Genomic DNA, 21381 nt, shown 5'->3' on the forward strand with positions numbered 1-21381 from the left:
TAACGGGTTTATCTTGCTGAAGGGTTTAAGCTGGCGTTAGGAAAATCTTTCCAAAAGTTGAGGTAGTTAAACCTCTGAGATAGTTTGGCTGGAGAGATTGTGGCATCTCTGCCACTGGAGAGTTTTAAAAACAGGTTAGAGAACTACCTGCCAGATATGGTTGATCACATATTAGGCAGTAGGGTGGACTAGATTTGTCTGTCCCAGTCAGTGAACCATAGGACATCAGAAGCAGTTGCAAGAAATTTAAGGTGAACAGCATAAAGCCGTGAGCTGTAGAGAAACAAAGTGGGAAAAATATGTGCAGATGTTAAAAGTTAGACCTGATTTTGAGTGGGCCAGAAATCAATTGTGATGACACCGCTCATTGCTTGCCAGAAAGATTTTTAGTTCCATGTTTTCTGAAATAAGGCATAGCACAAACCACCAAGTGTAAATCTAAAAATAAACCCTGGAATTTTTTTTCCAGATTCCACTCTCTAGGTCCTAGCTTAAGGCAGGAGATGCTTTTAAATTCACAAGAGATTTAAAAGAATTATCTGAGATTTTATTTAAATTCAGAAAGGCTTATTGTTTGTAAAGACAATTAGCAGATGACTCTTATATAAACTTGAAAAATACTTGAGCATGGGCCTCTTTTTACCTTCCAACCTTCCCACTCTTTTTTTGGTGGGATGGCTTGTATGCCTAAACTTGCCTGAGTACTTTGCTGGATCAGTGAGTGCTTTGCCAGGTCGTTTTCTTTCCTGAGTCCATTAATTCCACATTGAAACTTTATAACTGCATTGATATCTTTATCTACAGAATATTTGCTTTTCTTATTTCAGAAGTTTCAGTGGTGGACATTATGTAACACATCTCGTTAAATACTGATGTCCTTCCACCCACTTCCCAGGCTTGCTTTCTTTTGTAATAAAAACCAGCTTTCACACTGATCCAAATTACAATGGCCAGCATACTCTAGTGAAGTTATTACTGTTGCCTATGTTATGTGCTGATGTTGCTTTTTATAACATTCGAAAATAGATGAATCCCATCAAAATGAATGGGATTCTTGCGCTATTGATCTCAAAGGAATTCTGTGTGGAAACAGTAATTGTAAAACATACTTCATTCCTGGCTTTGTTCCCCCCCAGTCTGCATTCACCAAGTGCATTACTCTAGAAAGCTTGTCCCTTCAATCTTGTGATGGTGTATATTATCAAGTATGTCCAGCTTCTGCAGTTCTTTTATGTTCCCCAGGTTACTCACATGGCAAATCTTTACTATAGAAAGGGGGAAGGAGTGATAACGTGGAGAGTTTGGGGCTGGCTATGTTAAACAAATGAGAAACGATGGTTTCTCACAGTTTAAGTCACATCTGATGTCACTACCACGTGAGGAGTCAAATCTTTATTTTGGAAAATAATACCACCATGGAATTTTGACTGTCCTAATCGCTTGGACTTTGCAATCATGTATTTTGTAGCTGGTTCCATTAATGGAATAATGAAACAGTGAATCATCAGACAGCTACATACAAATATTAGTGGATAAGCTAAGTAGTCACTTAGCTTATTTGTTCTGTTTGGCTCTTGAAAATTACTGCAGTCCTTAAAGGTAACACAAGTAATTTGAAATGTTACAGCATTTGCCACTGACAGTACCGAAGTGGCTAGCTTGAACTGTTCAGACAGCTATTTTTAATATAATAAAAGCATGTCCAGTTAAATTGTCATAATTGATGTATTTGTGTAGCAAGTTCCAAAGCAAAGACCCTGCTGCCTATATTTAGGATTCATAGGTTATGCCAAAATGTAAAATTTCAATTAGAATATGTAAGTGCGCAGGACTGGCAATTATTGATCCATATCCTTAATTTAAAAATACTGTGAATTCCATAATGCTGCTGTCAGTATAAATACTCCTGATGTCATCAAGTTCTCTCTTTGAAGTGTCTCTCCAGAGTCACATTTTCATAATTTCCTTATAGATGTCTAATTTCAAATAAAACTGGAAAAGGGCAAAAGCATGGCTAATTAAAACTTGGGCAAATAAAAAGCGTATACTAATCTTTGCCACTGATACATCACTCACCCTTATGATCTCTTTCCAGCAATTGCTAGTATTACATGCAAGAATATCCCACCGTTCTTAAAATCATACCCATCATATTTCATATCTTGAAAGAATATGTAGAGTTTAGCGAGATAAAGCAATGTAGACTCTGTTCTAATCCAGTCATTTAAAATGCAGGATAACAAACTGTTTTTTTGTGTACTCAGCCCAATACAACTTAAAAGAAGACATGAATATGATTCTGGACCAGCTCTGTGCTTACAATTTAGTTTTAGTATCTACACAAACTGTAATACTTGGAGTGTGAGACTAGCCTAGCCTGATGGCTCTTTTGCTTCCCTGATTACAGCACTACTCTGGGCAGAAGTCCTAGCTCTTGAGCCTTCTGTCACTTTTATCCAAAATGGGAATTGAAGGCATTGTTAGTTCAATCATCTCTGAGTGTTTGTTTTGGTTTTTGTTTTCTTAAACAAATATAAAGGTCAGCCTGGGGGTGTTTCTGTCCTCCTCTGTTTCTGTTCCTTTGTAGAGAGAATCAATTTCCATACTGCAAACAATACTTTCCTATCAGCAACAAGATTTCCCTTTGCTCCTTTCGCTCTCTTCTCCCTCTTTTCTCCAGCTTCCCCAGAAGTTTAGCTATTCTGCTGTTACTTGAATTTTTACCCAGATAGGAGAAGATGATCTTGGCAGATGTTACAGACTTGTTTAGCAGGTGGGACTTTGGCTGTGTAACGCACATCTTGGAGCGTGGGGGGATGTGTTGTCCTCCCGGTGCCTTAGCAATTTGGCTAGCTCTTTCATTCCACTTGGACCTAGAACATTGTAAAATTTAGAGGGGACCATAACAGGACTGGTCATTCTCCAGTGCTGTCTCATTTTGCTTAACTATAGCTCCTTAAATGCAAAGCAGATATAGAGAAGATCAGGGTAATTAGCTGACCTTTTCTTAACCTCTGTTTGCACATTTTTAACATACTTAAGCAAGATGGTTTGGAAGACCTCGTATTTTAAGAGGTCCCTGGAAGCTGAGAGATGGAAGGTCTTGGCATCATCATACTTCTCATGATTGTCTGTTCTACCCTTCCACTGCCTTGATAAAAAAAATGAAAATATGTTTTGATGCAGAGCACCTTTGAGTCGTAAGGAGTTTTTTCGTTGATAGTTCCCATCCTCTTCCTTGGAGCCTTGTAGGTTAGTTTATTTCTCTGAGAACAGAGTAGAAGGCCTTGAAAGCGAGATGTCATTGAGTTTGCACTCCAGGGAGGGTTAGGTGACATGAGGTGCCCTGTGTCAGGTTAGTGCTCTATGGCAGAAGGCACTAAAAAGAAATGAGAGACCAGCTAGGCTGTCCTGCCAGAAGAACAGTATTTTCCTTTTGGGCCACTTACTAGTAGACAGCCTCTGTGTTTAATAAATTGAACACATTATAATTTATCAGCCCAATTGGATTTTAGTCTGGAGATTGTCCAACAGGTTGCAACTGCACAGATTTTTCTTGCAAAGCAGTTAGCTCAACCAGTGGCCTCTTCTGCAGTGTTTGTACCCCTTACTCAGTTCTTGAGTGTCATCAAATATAAGCCACGGTCTCCATGCAGAATGCCAACACCTACCTGCACATTTCAATTACTAGAGCAAAAATAGCGGAAATCTCACGTCATGCCCTTTATTGGCCACAGGTGCCTTCAGGACGATGGTGCCTAGTGTCAGGGAAATGCATCTTGACAAATCAGTTCTGCAGTATTTGGAAAGGTCCTTGGTTTCTTTTAACTGCCAGAGCTCACAACTCAACACCTGGAAGGGAAGGCTCCCCATGTCATTCAGATGGTCTAGCTCCAGCAGGACCTGGATAAAACACTGTCCTTTCTTCCTCTGGTGGAAGTCATACCATGGTTCTCTTGCTGTGGTTGTTCTGAGGAGAATCACAAATAAAGGTTTTCCAGCAAAGTATCGAGGATACCAGTTCAATTTGCAATGCCTTTTGCAATGTGTCCTCACTTTCCCCTCTCCTTCAGCCATGACCAGCCTACTCTTTCTCCTCTTTCTACCTCTAGTTGGGCATCACTTGTAAAATATAATAATACGATGGTGCAGCAGTGTCCTGTGGTGTTAGAGATTTTCATTACAACTCCTTTTGACCCAGACTCTGTAGGTTCTTTTTCTCATGGCCTCCTCTTTTGTGGCAACATTTTTTTTGTTGTGGGTTCTCTTTTCTTTCTCATGTTCTTTGCTCAGACGGAACGATGACCAACTCCTTGCTGATTGTGGCTTAATGACATTGAACTTGGCTTGAAGTAATCAACTCATTTTACCTCTTTCAATTATAAATATTCTGAGCATTTAGAAATCCTCCAAAGTGGACTGATGCAGTTAGCAGCTTCTGTGAGAGTGTTTCACATTAGAAGCAGGTGCCCAAAGCTTTTCTTGTGGCATTTGGCAGTTTAAGGAAAGTGTTATAACTTTCATCATCTACTTTTGCCAGATGGATCAAATAATCCCATTTTCCAGGAAGATAAAAATAAGCCCTTTGGAATCTTCTGTGATCTATTTTTTTCTGGATGTGGAATGGATGGAGAATTATCAACACTGCTTGAGAGTCTACTGCCAGTTGGTTGCATTTGCTGGGTGTGGTTTGGTTTGTTTGTTTGTTTGTTTGTTTGTTTTTGTTGTTGTTGCTTTTGTGGGATTTTTGTGGGTCTTTTTGTTTTGGTTTGGTTTTGGATGGGTTGGTTGGTTTTGTTTGCTTGTTTTTTATTTTCTTTTTCCTCTCCTTGCTATGTACTTAAAAATTAAATTGCTGGGGGTTTTGCATGTAGTCTGCAGGCAACACATCCTTCAATCTGTTCTCACTGCAGTGCAGGATGAATCTAAGTTAAATACAAATTAAGTATATGTATGTGTATCTAGTTTTGTATGTAGATAGAAGATGTTATTCCTTCTGGGGAGTAATAATTTTGTAGTTCAAATATGCTTTGATAGACTTCAATATAATCTTTTTAATCCTTGTCTAGTTCTGATTTTTAAAATATTCCTCAATCAGAAGGTTTTTTAGGAACTGGTCTCAGTCAACTTTTATTTCCCTTACTTGCAATGATTTTTCTTACATCTGTTTATTGTTCTCCCTAATATGAGCAGTGAATGCATCATAGTTACTATTTCCCATGTGTTAGCAATTCTGCCCATAATTGTAGATCCAAGATGGGACAGAAGCAAGGGTGATGAGGATTTTAGTTGGTTTGGGGGGGATTTTTATGTGGGTGTTTTGTTTGTTTGTTTTTCCTCCCCTCTAGTTTTAGTGTATGGATCTGATAGACTGGCTAACCTCCTCCTTTTTTTTTTTTTATTTGTCATTCTATTTAGGCTTCCTTTGCATAGGAATCTGCTTTAGTATATTTCAAGACAGAGTAAAAGCCCCATTAATTGAAACATTTTCATTGAAACCAACCCACTAGTTATCTGATTTTATCTGGTTTTGGTATGAAGAAAAATCAGTACCCATAGCATAGAGATACCACTTGACACCTACCCTTGGTTTGGGTCACATTGTATACTGAGTTTTGGCTTGGCAATAAGAGGGTTTAAGAACTTCTAATGACTTCAAAAAGCGCCCCCTTTAATCCCCCTTCTTGTGATAGGGGAATCCATAAGGCACCTGCCACTATAGTGCTTGTCTTTGAAAAAAGCTCCTAGTTTAATGCTGTGATAGTATATTAATTCTGTTACAGTTTTTCTACTTGTGTATAGATGTTTTTACTTGATCTTAACCTGGCTTATAACCATGGTGTATGGTTGCAAACTTACAGTAATCTATGTAAATGAGTTTAGTATCACCTCTGTATTTTAAATGGTAGAAGTGTAAGCTGACCTGGTCTGTAGGGCTTCCCCTACCTGTTCATTTTCTGCCCTGGATCATGGGTGCAAACACAGCTGGCTTCACAGGTTAATGATTGTTCTCAGTGGGTCTCCCTCTTCACTCAGACTCAAGTTTCCTTTATTTTCTGGGAAAATTTGAATTAATACCTTATTGAAATGAAAAAAATCAAAAGATTTAGTTCTCCAGATTCTTTCCCTATCAGTTGCACTCAGCTCCTGGTGGAGGTATTTTTCATATCAGTAACAGCTAGAGCAGCATGTTTTAAAAGAGAAGGAATGCAGAACATAGTGCAGCATAGTAGGCTTGGGTCTTTTGTTTTTTGGGTGACCGTTCTTTGCCCCATCTCCAACCCCAGAATAGCCTGAGCTAGAAGGATGTAGGCCTGGATAAAGAAGATAGATGGATTTTTTTTTTTTTTGTAAGTACCTTGGTAAAGTTAAGATTTATTTGAGAGTCTTAACCTGTATTTTGATGAGTTAAAGCATACTTTATTGGTTCGTATTTTTTCTTTTGCTCTTTTTTAAAAAGGAAAAAGCAATTTCTAATACTCATAAAAGTGCTTATGGATCGTATTAAAAACTACACATATAAGCAAATTTAATTTCTGAATAGTGAATAGCACCAGTGTGTATGTAGCTCCTTATGTGTATGCAGTTTATACCAGTTCCTTTAATCTTGTTCTTTGGTAATGGCTTGCCCACCAGTAAGAAAGGAGGAAAATACAGATAATCTGAAGCTGAATCAGACAACCCTGGAATATAAACTGAAAAGATATGTGTTGTATTACAGGGTAACGTAGTATAATAGCTTTAAAAAACAAACAGACAAACATAAAGAAAACTGCAAAACAGTTGACTGTGTGAAAATGAATGAAGCTCAAAGTAGCAAATGGAAATACCTATTTGAGATATAGGTGGCAATTGTGCCCATATTTTAGGGTTGAGGACTCTGGGAGGTGGTGAGCACTTCACAGTGGGATGCAGGGGTTCAGATGTTCTAGGAGTCAGATTTTGGGGGAACTGCTGAGAAGGAGAGTATTTGAGGAAATAAGGAATGAGGAGGTGGAGAGTAGATAAGAAGCAGTGAAGTGTAGAAAAAAGTAGATGAAAGGCTTCAGCACGTGAATATCACCAGAGTTTGTTGGGTTGATTTGACCTGTTGGTACCCTGCCCCTTCAGCTGCATGTCACCATCCCTGTGATATGCCAGTTCCTCAGCTGCTTCTGCTTATGTAGCGGGTTTGTAAAACAAACAGCTCTCTGCAGCAGGCAATGTGTGTTGACTTCTAATGCCCTGCTGCAGCTTGTGAAAGGGGTGGTGGGGTTCATCTTTCTTATGTGGTCCCAGTGAGATTTGACAGAGCTCATCTGCAAGAGTCCTGAGGATCAGCGTGGGATTGTCATGTGAAACGAGGAAAAGAAGTGTCAGAGAAAAGAAAGGTAGCGAGGTAAATGGTGAGAAAGCTCGGAAGGATAACAAAATGGAGATGGTGCTCTTTCTTCAATATTTGCAGAGACAGAGGTTTAGAGAGGTGAGAAGGATGTAAACTCATCAAAGTTTGGGGCACTGAACAAGTTATCTGCTCTGTGTTACTGGGAATTTGAAGTGAAAATTTGAACAAGAAGAAGCCACTAACAGAGACAGGAAAGGAAGTATCTCTTCATGGTCAAAAATAAAGAATTATAAGAAAAACTGTTGACAAACACTGCAAAATCTTTAGCCTCCTATTTGTTGTGCAGTCTGCCAGTGAATTTATATTGCCTGGGTTTAGAGGTGTTGCTTAAGAGGAGTTGTAGGTTTCGTCCCTTCAACTAAATGCAATGCAAAGAATCTGTCACTGTCCAGTGGTATTGGAAAGACTGTTCAAGAACGGCATTGTTCAGTGTGTAGATTATAAGCAGCCCCAAGGTCTCTGTACTCTTCTCTGATGCTGTGCAGCTGCTTACATATGGAGTATTTGAAAATATTATTTTAAACCTGTTCTCTTTCTTTTTTTTTATGGATTTAGAACTTGGAACAGTACTGTGATAGCATCTCCTAGTGCAGAGCTGTCTTGAAAATCCCTCTGTTGTCCTTCTTAACCAATAACAACTTCTAGGACCCAAGAATTTGCAGTTCTTTTCCTTTTATGCCGCTCTTAGGTTTCCTGTCTTTCTACTCTTCATCTCTTGCCTCTTTTCCATGCTCTAAGAACTCAATATGTAGTACCTGTGAGCTTTGCCAAATTTGCCCTTATGTGAAATGATATTTTAAACTTCCATCAAGCCTATAAAAACCATACAAGCCAATGACCAGGGGAATGCTTGTAGGAGGAGTAGGGTCAAAAAAGAGGAAGAGGATGTTTTCTAGAGCTCGGGTACATGCAGGTTTTGTGTTTCAAAACTGTCCCTTTGTATAAAAGATGCAGATGTTTATTTCCTGAAGCATCTTTGGATACCATTTGACTTGCTTGCTTCCAGTACCTACTCTAGCATTTCTTAGGTTATGGCTTCTTCCTGCTACTAGCTGCTCTATGATTATATATTACATATGTCAGTAAGTCTTGGTTCTTTCCTTCTCTTGGCAGCTGCAAATCAAAAAGAGCCTTTGACTCCTAAATTTAAAGTGAAAGATGAACCGAAGGATGAGGAAGCTGCAGGTTCAGCCTTGTCTCAGTCCAGCTACATGTTCAGCCAGGAATCCGAAGCCTCAGCTCCAAACGTCCATGAGGAGAAACTCAAGCCACAGGAAGCACAGGCAAATGTGATGAGGCAGGACATGTCAGTGAAGGCAGCATCTGAACTCCTCATGAAACTCTCAGGTAGATATTTAATTTAATAATATTCAACTTCTTTTTTTTTTTTTTTCATGTATACTAACAGGGTTACCTTGCAGAAGGAATGTTTAGCTTTAGTAGCAAGTGAAGAAACAATTGAAAATGTCTGTCCACACAGGTTCATATATATAAGACCTCTAAGCTTGGTCTGTCGCTATATTATTTAATTACCTGTACTCTGATCGTCAATTTAATGAGTATGGGATAAGTGAAAGGACATGATGCCTTAAAGCTTTTAGGTAGTGGCATTTTGAAAATCTAACAAAACATGTTAATACAAATTTATTCCCATGTGTCACTTCATTAACATCACAAGAAAGTGTGTTTGCACTAAACTATACTTGACATAGCTTAATAAATAATGACTTTTAAAGCCTTTTATTTTTCCTGACAATATATTTTACTCAAAATCATATGATATGCTGTTAGAAAGATAATGTAAACTGAGCCAGCTTTCTGCTGTTAGGAAGACCACTTGAAGTTGCCTACGTTGCCTTAGTGATACGTCCTTCTGCCGGACAATTGGACAATATGCATGCATATACACATACATACTGTTACAGCTGGAGGGAGTAAAACAAAAATGTATGTTCTGCTAATTATGGTTTCTCAGACTGTCAGAATCAAGGTTTAACTTTGGGGAAGAGGGTCGAATTCTCCCTGCTGGGAACTGGTTTTTAAGTGAATGATGAAAAGGACTTGAACGTCTAATAGACTTCAGTTTCTAGAACGGAGACATGAAAGTCGGTCCAGGAGGCTGGGCCTCATACTTCCAAACATAAACTGGATCAGTTAGCTTTTAAGTCTTCTCCAAAACTGGACAAGACTTACATTTTAAGGATGCCAAAGTCACACAAGAGGTGCCAGTGGAAATGCTTACTTCTGAGATCCCTGGCAAACCTATCTGAAATTATTTGGCTTGATTCGATACTGTCAACATTGAATTTGAGCTCAAATTTATACCTGAAAAACTCTAACTCACTAGGATCTCTCCCATAAATTCTAGCATGTGATTAATTCACTCCTGTTCATACCTGCATGCTTTGATTTGCAGCAGAATTTGAACAATTGATTTGCAAACCTCTGTGTTGATGGTGCATGAAGTGCTTCCCAGGTGCAAAAGCTAATCAGAGCAGAAGTTTCCAGTTTTTCATGGACTCCCAAATACCAAGCATTTGGTTATTGGAGTATGGTGTTCTAGTAAAAGAACTTTACAGCCTAATGAAGGTTAACCTGTGACTTTATTTTTCTTGGTCTGTATAAACATATATAACTATTTTCATAAAGAAAGAGCTCTGTAACTTAATGATTTCTCAAGTATTTCACAGATGCTAGGGTTCTTGATTGTCAGTCTTGAATTCAGCAGCAGCAGGCTGTGTTTAAATAGTTTTATTACAGAATATTATATTTGTGCCTTCAATGCCTGTTTATATGGGTGAAATGTGCCACGTACAAGATCTTGGTCAAGTCTTCAGTCACTTCTGCTGGGAACTCCCTGCCTTTAAAGGTTGTAGTAAGAAATATGCTAATTCAACGTTTTTCTTATTATCTCTTTGGGACTGAGTGGTTTGTGTTGATAGGAGTCTTTTTGGTTAATCCGTAGATTGGAAGGTAAAGAATTCCTCTGGGATTTACTCAGTCGGGATTGCTGCAGTTGGTATTCCTGATTCAGCCAGTGGGTGGGGTGATATCGAGTTTATCACATACTCTGTTTTCAACTGGTACTTTTTTGAATTGCCATCTAAGGCAGAAACTATAAAGGAGGAAAGCACTAAGATACAGTTTCATGTAGGACAAATAGAAGAGGAATATCTAAGATCAACAGCCTCTTTAGTTTTTTGGTGAGTTTTTTGGTTGTTGTTTTGTTTTGTTCTAATATTTGCTTTGTCTGGTAGAATACTCTGAGATCAATATTGACTTCCTAGCTTATTTTAAGCAATTCTGTACTTTTTGTTTTGTTTTGTTGTTGCAGTTATTTAGAACTTAAACAATGAAGTCGCTTCTTGATACTGGAAGGAGAGGGAGGAAAAAAAAAAAGGAAAGGAATGAATATGTCTGGATGTTCTGCTGTCTTTGAGAAATCTTCAGTCAAGTGCCCTTATTATGTTTTATATAATTGAGTTTACGTCAGGTCCTTCTGGACTCTGTGTATTCTTGGTAAAGTCTGAATGGATTACATCCTTGCCTTGTTATTTTCACTTTCTTGTGTGTACTACTGATTACCAAAAACTGCACTACATACACATTCAGCAAGGGATTTCCAACATGATAGTACTTTGCTTTCTGCATTCCTGACATATATGCTTCTGTTACCCCTGAGCAATAATATTGGCAGTTGTCGCAGTGTCATGGGAGCCTCTTGGGATTTAGGCACATACCTTGCTGTGTACCTTTCATGTGAAGGATATGCTGGTTTATATTTTTCAGTGGGAAATCTCTTTTCCCAGCCGGAGATGCTGTGTTGCTAGGTCTTAGCTGAGCTTGTACAGTGTGGTGGGAGGCCTTTCCAGCTCAGGAGCCTAGTTTGGGCTGGCTCAGACTGTAAGAGAGACCTACTGCAAATCACCAGCCCCTATAATGGAGAGACTTGTCAGCCACTCAGGAACTACTCTAAGCTGCTCTAAAATTAGGAAGAGTTAGAAGAATAAACATATCTTACTGTAGTAGTACATTAACAGAACATTTAGTAGTTGTCATTGTAGAGATAGATGTAAAGAAACAAGAGAAAATCACACATGCAGCTTTCTATTTTAGTTCTGCTACACAAGGTTCTCTCTTTTCTCATGAAGCTAAAAAGCTGTTGGGACACTTCCCTGCTTCTGGCAGCACACAACCTGTGTTTGAGGTCAGGCCCTTACCCTGCATATTGTAATACTTTGGTGGAGCTGGACCTTATCTGGATATGATGTGCCATTTTATACCATTTTTTTCTCCACTGTGTTTCACTTGGATTCAGATCTTCTACCTCATAGTTCACAAACTTGATACCTAGTCACTTGATACTTAGTTATATTTCTTCCAAAAGATTATTCAAGCTAAGAAGGCTAAAGTCTCTTGGGCATGTCTGGGCAGAACTCATTTCTATCTAGATAGTCAAAGCAAAAGTTCGTAACAACTGCTCTGCTATTAGAAATAAATGGAACCCCCATTTGGAAGAAATGGTCTTTGGGGCTTAACAACTAAAGTTTGAGACTCAATGTAGACTTTCAAACTACATTTTACAGAAAAACATAAAATTACTACTGTGGTTTATACAGATGCTAAAAAGGGTGAGCTGTGGATTCTGTCCGTTACTAAGTCTTGACTGAGTCTAGATCCAAGGGTAAGCAAATCAATTTGAGGAGATAGTGGAGTGGCAAATCACTCTCATCTCTTTTTGGAAGGGTGCCATTGCTGCAAGAATTTAAATTCCTATGAAATGTTGCACAAAATCACTTACTAAAAATGGAAGCAATGTATTTCAAATGCACCTGAATAAGTTTTCTACATTATTACCAGTTCTCCTTCATGGAAAAGCTAATTTAATTCTCAGAATGTTTATCTAAGTGGTGTAGCCAGTGATCCTTGGTCAGTTTTATACACTCAGTCTTGTAAATTCTAAGGTAGGTTTCAGAGAAGACTGAAATTTAAAATAAACGTTTGCATTTACATGCTGATGTTTGAGTCTAAAAATTCGTTTTCTGTTGAAATAGTCATGCTGCTAATATGTTTTGAGCATGTATTATCTGTCAGAAGCACATAGTGTTTTGCCTTCTTGTCCAAAAATGAATGCATAGCTGGAAGTGTACAAAATTTATTCCAGGTACTAGCATTTTATAAGTAATATTTTACCCTGATGCCTTGAACTATGACATTAGTATGTTCCCATCTTTCCTAGAAATCTTGTCTGAATCACATTTGTCTTTATTCCAGCTATATTTATGAAATGTAGTCATTTTGCATTTCAATAGTAACTGAGGTTGCTTTCCTCCTCTTTTTTTTTTTTTTCCAGTGGATCAATTCCACATGTTTTGCAGATATCCTTGTTATCACTAGCAAATCCGTGACCTTTGTACTACTCAGTTCTTTTTGGATTTCTTGTACTTTAGTCCTTGGGTTACAAAGTGCTTCTTGTGATACACTAATTCCGCAGTACCAACAATGTGTCACAATTTAGGGTTATCAGCAGATGCAGTTCTTGCATACTTACTTTTTATGCCAAGGTTGTGAAGTAAAACGTTGCACACAATTGATTCCAAAAGCATTCTTAATCAATTCTGTTTATTATTGCCTAATTATATGACAATTCCTCTTCCAGCACAACTGGTTATTGTGGAGGTTTGGGTTTGGTGTTTGTTGTTGTTTTTGTTTGTTTGTTTTTGTTTTGTTGTTGTTGTTTGGTTTGGGTTTTTTTAAATCTTTATCGACTTGAAAACATTTACACTGATTTCCTATTTTGTGCCTTGTGGCTGATTTTTTTTAATGCTGTATCTTATATTTAACTGAAACGACATGCATTGGAACTTCTATTTAAAAAGAGAAAGAGAGAGAAAAAAAAGAATTGTAGTATAATTATAACATAAGATTAAGTCCGGAATGCCTTGATGCTACTCCCATTCCAGAAATGGCACATTGTGCATTAGGGCACAGTGAGGTGAAGGACCATCTGAGAAGGCTTTAAATTAACTCGTACCAAAACCAATCCAGTCGCAAGAGTATAGACTTTGAGAGGAACTAAATAAAAATATGAAAGTTTGCTGACTGGGAGTGCTATCTATGTGTGTGTGGCCAGACAGCTGGTGTCAGTTACCTCATTTTAAGGCTCGGGTGACTTTATGCTTGGGTGTCATCAACAGCATGACTGGACAACAAAAACGAGTCCATGGCTGATAAGCTATTCTATTTAGCAGTGACAGTCTTTCAAGGTTTAGTGGGTTGCATTGGCAGTCTTTTGGTTTATGGCTACTATGGTGAAGTAAAAGTCCATTAGTACATCTTTGGGTGAGGTGGGGGGCAGACAAACTAGCCTTTCCGTATATTTCATTTTCATAACTTCATGGCACGTTCTGGGAAGCTCAGGAATGGAGCAAGGCTGCTGTCTCTGCTGCTGTCAGGCCCTGGGAAGAGTCTTTGCACCCAGATTGCAGGGGAGCTATCAAGTGCTTTCATCCCTGTGCAGCCAGCCTTGGTAATGGGCAGAGGAGTGAAAACACTGGCGAGTCTTTTGTTCCTTGGTCTCTAAATAGCTCATTAGAAAGCTCTGGGCAGCAGCAGGTGCTTCTGTAAAAGCTCAGAAAAGTTAGCGGGGAAGTACCTGACTCAAAAATAAGACTTTGTTTTGATGGGAGCTGGAGAGATGGCAAGTCGCATCACCAGATTAAAGTCCGCTACTAGCCAAGTGATTTTGTTTGTTTGTGGTTTTGTTGTTATTGGTATTGTTTGGTTGTGTTGTGGGGCTTTCTTTGGTTTTAACCAACAGAAATGTGAAAATGATTGTGAATGGTTAGAGTGCAGCTGTATTTTAATTACAATATACATGGTGTTTCAAAAGGATGGACTCAAACTATAATTGCAGTTCCACAGCAATTGATTCTGTCTTTCAGAAACCCTGTAGAAAAAGGTAGAAGCTTTATAGATAGTTAGATCTATTATCGCAACATGTAGGCTCCAGATTTTTTTCAAGATTTTTAGACACTCTTGCCAGTGCTGTACTACATGAAGTTCATATGAGGCCATGGTACATGCATTCAGTTCAATAAGCTTTTCTGTGACATCTGCAGAATAACATAATCCCAAAAGAACTCAACTAGGGATGGATTCTTACCTATTGGTGAGGGTTGCTGTCTTTCATGACAACATTAATGTCTAAACCCAAAAGCAGGAAAAACATGGAAAAAATACTACAAATTCACAGAAGTACAGGGTGGGGAATATGGAAGTCTGAAAAGTCTTAAGGTTTTTTTTTTTCCTATAGATCTTAAAAAAAAAAAAAATCACAGAAAAACAAGTACCTTATAACAGAATCTAGCTTTTAGTTCAGTAGATTCTATCTTATACCTTTAAGTTATTGCAATTAATCTTCCTTTTTTCCATGACAGAGTACTCTTGACATTTAATGAAAACTATGTTAATTTAAAAGCTTACATAATTTGAATAATAAATCATAATGTCTGTAGTTCAGGTGTGCTTCTTTTGGTGTTCTGGATTATTTTATTGTATTTTGGATTTGTTACTAAAGAGTTTAAACAAACCCCTTGATCCTTTGGTTTGCTGCTATTCCGTGGTGATATTCAGCCAGGTGGGTGTGGCCACAAAGTTATGGAATGTGGGTATGTTGATTTTTTTTCAAAGTGTCAGGAGTTTGTGGGTGCACTGTATTTGCAGAAGAGCCTGTTGCAGCGACCCTTGCCTTCAGAGAGTCAACTTGTTAAGGCAGGAGAACTGGAGCCAGGCTCTAGGCAAAGGTCCAGCTTGCTGCAGAGATGCTAGACTAGAATTTTCTTGAACTAGGAGACTTGCTTAGATTGGAATATGTTATAAAATAGCAATTCACTGCAGTTGTAGACTTTTTATCAAGTTCTTTTTGATTCATGTTCTGAGGGGTTGGCTGTGTTCTCCAAGTAGGGTCTTTCATGTGCTCACAGTAAGCCTACCATTTAAATGGAAGGAGAAGCAGATGTGTATCACTGCTCAGATTAGTATATTGCTTTAATTTGCTCCTTTTTTTTGTTAGTATGCATTTTTGTGAAACTAAGCCTGTAGTTGCAAAATTCTATAACATAGGAGTTCAGTTTCCACTTTAACAAAAAAGAGCCATTTTATTTTTTATTGTTGTTGTTTTAATGTGGGATCCTGTTAGGTTGGTTCAAGGCCCATTGACATTGTCTTATCTAAAACAGCAGTTTGAAAAAAATACTAGCAAAATAAAGCATCGAGCACAGTGCCCCAGGGAACGTCAGATGTTACTTGTATCTCTGTAGCAGAACCTTCAGTGCTTGCCAACTGTTCCCTACCTCTGAGGTTTTATTTAAGCTGTTTAGGGCATGTTTACTTCTAGCAAATCAGAACAATTAGCATAACAAAACGCCCGATTCTCCATACTGAAAGCTTCTGAAGTTGGTACAAGTTGACCCACTAGTTACCCCTGTCTGCTTGATTGTGAAAACTAGTACATGGGTCCAATTTATGAGACATATGGGAAAGGCTTTCTTTTCTAAGTTGATTCATAGAGTTGATTTGTAAAGCCGATGGGCACTTCAGCAAATATGAGTAACTTACAATTTTAGTTGCAAGATGAAGTTTAAAATGGTGGGAAGACACATGAATAATTTAACAATGATTCATTTGGTTTCAGCAATGAAAAGTCATTGGACAGCTATTCTACCAGTAAAAGCAATATTTACTGTATGACTTGTGGTTTTTATTAAATCTGTGCACTTGACTTTGACTTTCAGATAAAGTGAAAAGCAGACTATGCTGCATTAGAAGAGCATGCTCAGTATGTCCGCTCTAGAATAGGTGAGTGCTGGATGTAGAATACTCTACCAGTACTCCTCAGTTCAAAAGGACTGTTGAGAATTAGTAGAGGGTCTAGAGAATGCAGCAGACCTGATGAAGGGTCTAGGGCTCGCGACCTACAGGAAGGTATTGAGGGAACCAGGCCTGTTCAGTCCAGCAAATGGGAGACTAAAGCCAGATCTAATCGCAGCCTGCAACTACTAGAAGGAGACGTAGAAAAGCAGTGGAGTCGAACTCTTCTCTGTAGTGGCAGATGGCAAAACAAGGGGCAACAGCTACCAGCTACCGCTCAGATGGTTCAGAGTGAACATTAAGAAAAATTTCTAGTGCAGCAGTAGGACAAGTGTTACCCAAGGATGCTGTAGCATTCCCTTGCATGGAGGTTTTGAAAATTCTGCTAGATAAACCTGCAGCTGATGTGTTGTAGTGCTGATGATTCATGGAATAATTTAGTTTGGAGGGGACCTCCAGGGTTCATCTAATCCGAATTCTTGCTCAGAGCAGATGCAACAAGACCAGGCTGCTGAGGGTCTTGTTAAGTTTTGAATGTGTCCAAGGATGGAGAGCTCAGTCTCCCTCAGCAGTGTGTGCCAATATTTCACCACTCTGACAGTGAAATTTTCTTCTGTATATATAAACAGAATTTCCCATGTTCCAACTTGTCTGTTGACTCTTATACTATCACTGTGCATTTCTGAGGGAAGTCTGACTTCAGCTTCTCTATACCTTCCCTTTATACCTGAGAGAGTTGTTGACAGCAATAAAATGTCCCCTTAGTGTTCTTTTCTTAAGGCTCAACAAACGCAGTCCTCTTGGCCATTCTTATGTCTTGCAGCAGCCCCCTAACAACCTTGGGAGCCTTCTGCTGACCATGCTCTGGGATGTCAGTGTCCGTCTTGTACTGGGGAGCCCCAAAAAGGGCACAGTACTCTAAAGGCAATCTCATAAGCGCAGCATAAAAAGAATCTTCTCCCTCTACCTGATGGCTACAGGTTTACTAATACAGCTCAGAATATGGTTGACCTTTGGTTGCCATGAGGGCAAGTTGCTGACTGTGCACAAGTTATGCTGGATCGTGGTAGTCTTAACTTTGTGAGAGAAGCAGCTTGAAGAAGTTCCTTCTAAAACTTGACGATCTCTGTCTAGGTTGTGGAGAGGCATTGTCTAGGAGTTAATTTGAGAGGCAGTCTTACTGCTGCACCTTCTTGAGGTGACACTGTCAGGCCTTCAGGGATGAATGTTGTACCTTGAGCTTTTAGATAGCATCAGTACTGTTCCATGTGTGTTTTGTTTGGTTGGGTTTTGTTTGTTCGTTTTTTGTAAGTGCCACTATTTTGCAATGGCCTGCATTTGTGAATGCCAGAGAACCCGAAGGCTATGGAAGAAATGACCTCCTCCTGGAACAAGCCTGTCCACTACTGCATTTTTCATATCTGATGTGGAAAACTGTCTCACTCGATGTGAATAGGATGAAGTTCGTTGAGGATTTATAGAGCAGCTGATTAAAAGTTACATGGCTCTGTGAAGAAACAGCATCTCTGTGGCTTGGTGATAGTACATCCATGCAATAATTTTCTCATGTTTTGTTAAGTTGTTTCTGTATCACAAATTTAACAGCACAAAAAGCTGTATTAGGTGATTTAGTTCATCTTCTGCCAGATGAGCAATGTTCACTGCTGTGCTGTTGTTCTGAGCTTCGTCCAGGTTAGTTTTGAATATCATGGTTTAGGATATGATAGTCTGGATGTTTTAAAGGTACTTGAGTCTTCATCTCCTGATGATTTTTTTTCCAGGAATTAGATGCCTGTACCTTTGTAGAAATCTGGCATGAAGAAAATGACTCTCATATACTAACTTTGTATTCTGATACACTGCGGTTTATTTAATGTAGCCCATCTACTCGAGGAGAAATGCAATAGTGGAAAAAAGCTAAAGCTGTCATCATTTTAATTATTTGAACCCAGAGACCTTTTGGTGTCCCAGTCCACTTGTGTACCAGTGTAGTTGGAAGACTTTAGCCGCGGTGTGACCACATGTGATACCTGTGTATGGAAGTAAGGGGTACCTCCTTACTCCACAAATGAACTATCTGTAGCACAGAAGGGAAAATAATCTTCAAGAAGGTACAGTTTGACTGCCCGTATGGTGAGATGGGTATGGGCGTAACCTTAGTTACAGTCTTTCGGCAGCACAAGACGTAGCACGGCTGGGTTGTATGCCTGTGATTGTTGCTCATGGGACAGACTGACTGTGTTTCCCTTTTATTAGTTCTTGTAAAATGATCATAGGGACCCTCCTTCAGTTTTCGGTGTGTTTGCTTTTGGGAATCAGAGTATGACAGGATTCACATTTGACAGGGACATTCTGTTAGATCAAAAGGGTGCAGCCGGGAAGATAAAGGTCAAAGGAAATTATCAAATATGTAAACTTAGTTAGGGCAATTTGAGTGCTAGCTGATTATGAGGGAGAGAAGGTCACTGGTATTGCTCGACTCTTGCCTTAGTTGGAGTTCTATCAGTTTGATTCAAAAGCATTTTCAGGACAGGGAATTAAACTGTGTGGAGCAGGAACAGAAATAGAAAGAATATTTTAAAAGCAGAGAGAGCAGCAAAGGTCAGCTTGACTCTGCACCTAAATTTGGCAGCTGGGTGCAGAGCTCAGTCTGTCAGACATCTGAAGACCTCATTTGTTTGCGAGTTACCTGAGATTTTGATTGACAGGCTTACTTGATGCATTCATTTGCTGTTCTGTGTTCACTTTCAATGCACAGCATGCTATTTTTGCACTTTTCAACACAGATGCAATGTTCTGTGGCTTTATAATAGGCTAATGGAAGCTTTAAATTGAAAAAAAAAAATTTAAAAGAAGAAAAATCTGCTTAACAGGACAAAAAAAAGAGGCATTATATGATATTTCTAACTTGTCTTCAGTTGAGAATTCACTACAAAAATTTCCAAAGTCTGAAATGTATCTGGTGGATCATAGATGGTAAAGATTTTTATCAATGTTTATGCATTTCCTTTAAAGGTCAAGAAATGTCATAAGAAAAGGCTGAAAGCACTCATGTAAATCATTCCTGGAACATATCCAGGTGGCTTTATCTCTTGGCTTTGATTTTTTTTTTTCTTTCCCCAAGACCTGTAAGCAGCAGAGACACTTTTTCTCCACTTAAGAACAACAGAAATGTTGGGAGAGGAAGAAACTAGGGGAATGAAAAGGGACTTGATGACACACATCAGTTTAATTTTATGTAGAATGAGTATGTCTTCATGCTAAAGGGATTCTGTTCATCTTTGGCTAGAGACTACAAGATGCCACCAATCAGTTGCCTGGCTTGAGGATATTGTCAGGGATGACCAAACCATGTTTCAGTGTCTCTGAGATTTATTGTTTGGACAGCTGAAAACTGGTGGTGAAAACTGGCCTGGTGGTGTTCGAAACATTCGTACTTGGAATAAAATCTGTGAGCCTGACACATTCATGTGTGAGTTAGAAAGGAGAGGAAGAACAGAGAGCAGCAAGAGATTAATTTATCAAGTGAAGTTAGTGGACTTCCCCTGCCCTTTCTTCCCTCTGACCTAAAGTTAATAGAAAATACTGTTTGTGTTTGGGCTTTTTCATATGAACCGGTATTCATTTATTTCTTTTTAATACCAGAGTCTTCTAAGTAGTAGAATTTGACAGATGACAAAGAACTTCCATGTGAATAAACTTTTTGTGCAGGATCTCTCCATCAGTGACCTGATGTTACCAGGATGGCCGGCCCCTCTCTGTACCAGTTAATGTGCTGGTCCACAGTCACAGAACTGGTTACTCCCCCAGCCTGGACAAGGGCCAGGTTGATCTCTCAGGTCCTAATCCACTCAGTATTTAAGCTCTCATTGTTCTGCAGTGTGCCTGTCCCTACCCTCTACCACAACCTCTTTCCCTGGGTGCTGGGTTTGCTTTTTCCTCCCTTGGCTCATGAAACCTGAGCAATTCGAACTCGCTTTCCCTTGACTCCAGCTGTGGAGCAATAATTTAGGGCGTGTGTTAATAATGAGTCAACATAAGCAGATTTTCCTTAAGGTTTTCAGTATCTTGGCTAGTTGCAGAAGTACGTGTACAGGTTTAGGCGAAAATAATAAACCCCATGTACATTTTTTTGTTGGCATGATTCCTTACCTGGGTGGCCTTCTGATATTTAACTGTGTTCATGCATTAATTTATTTGCTTGATTCTCCCAGACGTATTGTCTGCCTTAAGCTGCCTGTTTCCTGCATGTCTGGTCAGCGTTCAGCCAGCAGAGCCAACACCTGGCTGGGCAGTTCAGCTGTGATACCAGTGTCCCTTCAGGAGAAATCTGAATGAAGATCATGTAAAAATCTCATCATCTGTCTCTGAAACTAAATTGAGAATAAATTCTACAGGTTTTCAACTTCTCTTTTCACAGCAAAAAGTCTGAATCAAAAGGGCTGTATAGGTATTTGGTGTGTGGTAGGCAAATTAACTTAGAGCCTTGATTTTGAGATTTCAAAGCTTTTATTCTGAAGAAAAAATGATCACTTACCTTGCAGCCAAACTAGAGCATTCAGCAGCACCTGAGGAATCTCAAGAGTAGAAAGTGAACTACAAATTGGCTTCTAAACTATGGTTTTGTTTGCTTAGACCTCAGAAACCAGATAGGAAAGCAAGGAGGGAAGGGTATGGGCTTATGGAAACTGGTCATTAAGGTTATTGGATCTTGTAATGTATGAGGGAATATCTACGCTTGTCATCAAATCAAGCTTTAGAAAAGCACGGGCCCAAGAATACTCCTCTCATCTTGAAAGCATGGGCAGGTTAAACAAACTGGTTCTTCACATAGTTGTCTGGAATTCTCCGTAAAAGTGAGAGAGAGCAGAAGAGGAGCAGATCAGGTTTCCTCCTCCACCCCTACCCCCATACCAATACTTCTGACTGTGCTTCTGCTGATTAGGAGTAATTTAGAGTTTGCAATTGGTCTTCAGTGTCCACTTTTGGAGAGTTGCTGTGTACTTGTAACTTTGTTTAATAAATAAAAGCAAAGCTTCACTAACTGGAGTGTGATCACACAGTGTTCATAGAAAGTGCTATAACTCTCTTATTTATAAGTATGCAACTGTTTTCTGCTCTCTATT

The 21381-nt window shown here is 39.1% G+C and overlaps 1 protein-coding gene across 5 annotated transcripts in view; it reads left to right on the forward strand.

The window, feature by feature from the left end:
* ZNF827 (zinc finger protein 827) overlaps positions 1 to 21381 on the forward strand; it is a 106387-nt gene that overhangs the window by 45256 nt on the left and 39750 nt on the right. For all 5 annotated transcript variants that reach the window (XR_011738866.1, XR_011738865.1, XM_065837409.2 and 2 more), the window contains exon 5: positions 8498 to 8731. Coding sequence is in view for 3 of the 5 variants with exons in the window: in XM_065837409.2 (XP_065693481.2) it covers positions 8498 to 8731 (234 nt within the window). In the remaining 2 variants the exon portion in view is untranslated. The remainder of the gene's footprint in view (positions 1 to 8497; positions 8732 to 21381) is intronic.

This window comes from Patagioenas fasciata, chromosome 4 (assembly GCF_037038585.1).
Source record: "Patagioenas fasciata isolate bPatFas1 chromosome 4, bPatFas1.hap1, whole genome shotgun sequence".
NCBI lineage: Eukaryota > Metazoa > Chordata > Aves > Columbiformes > Columbidae > Patagioenas > Patagioenas fasciata.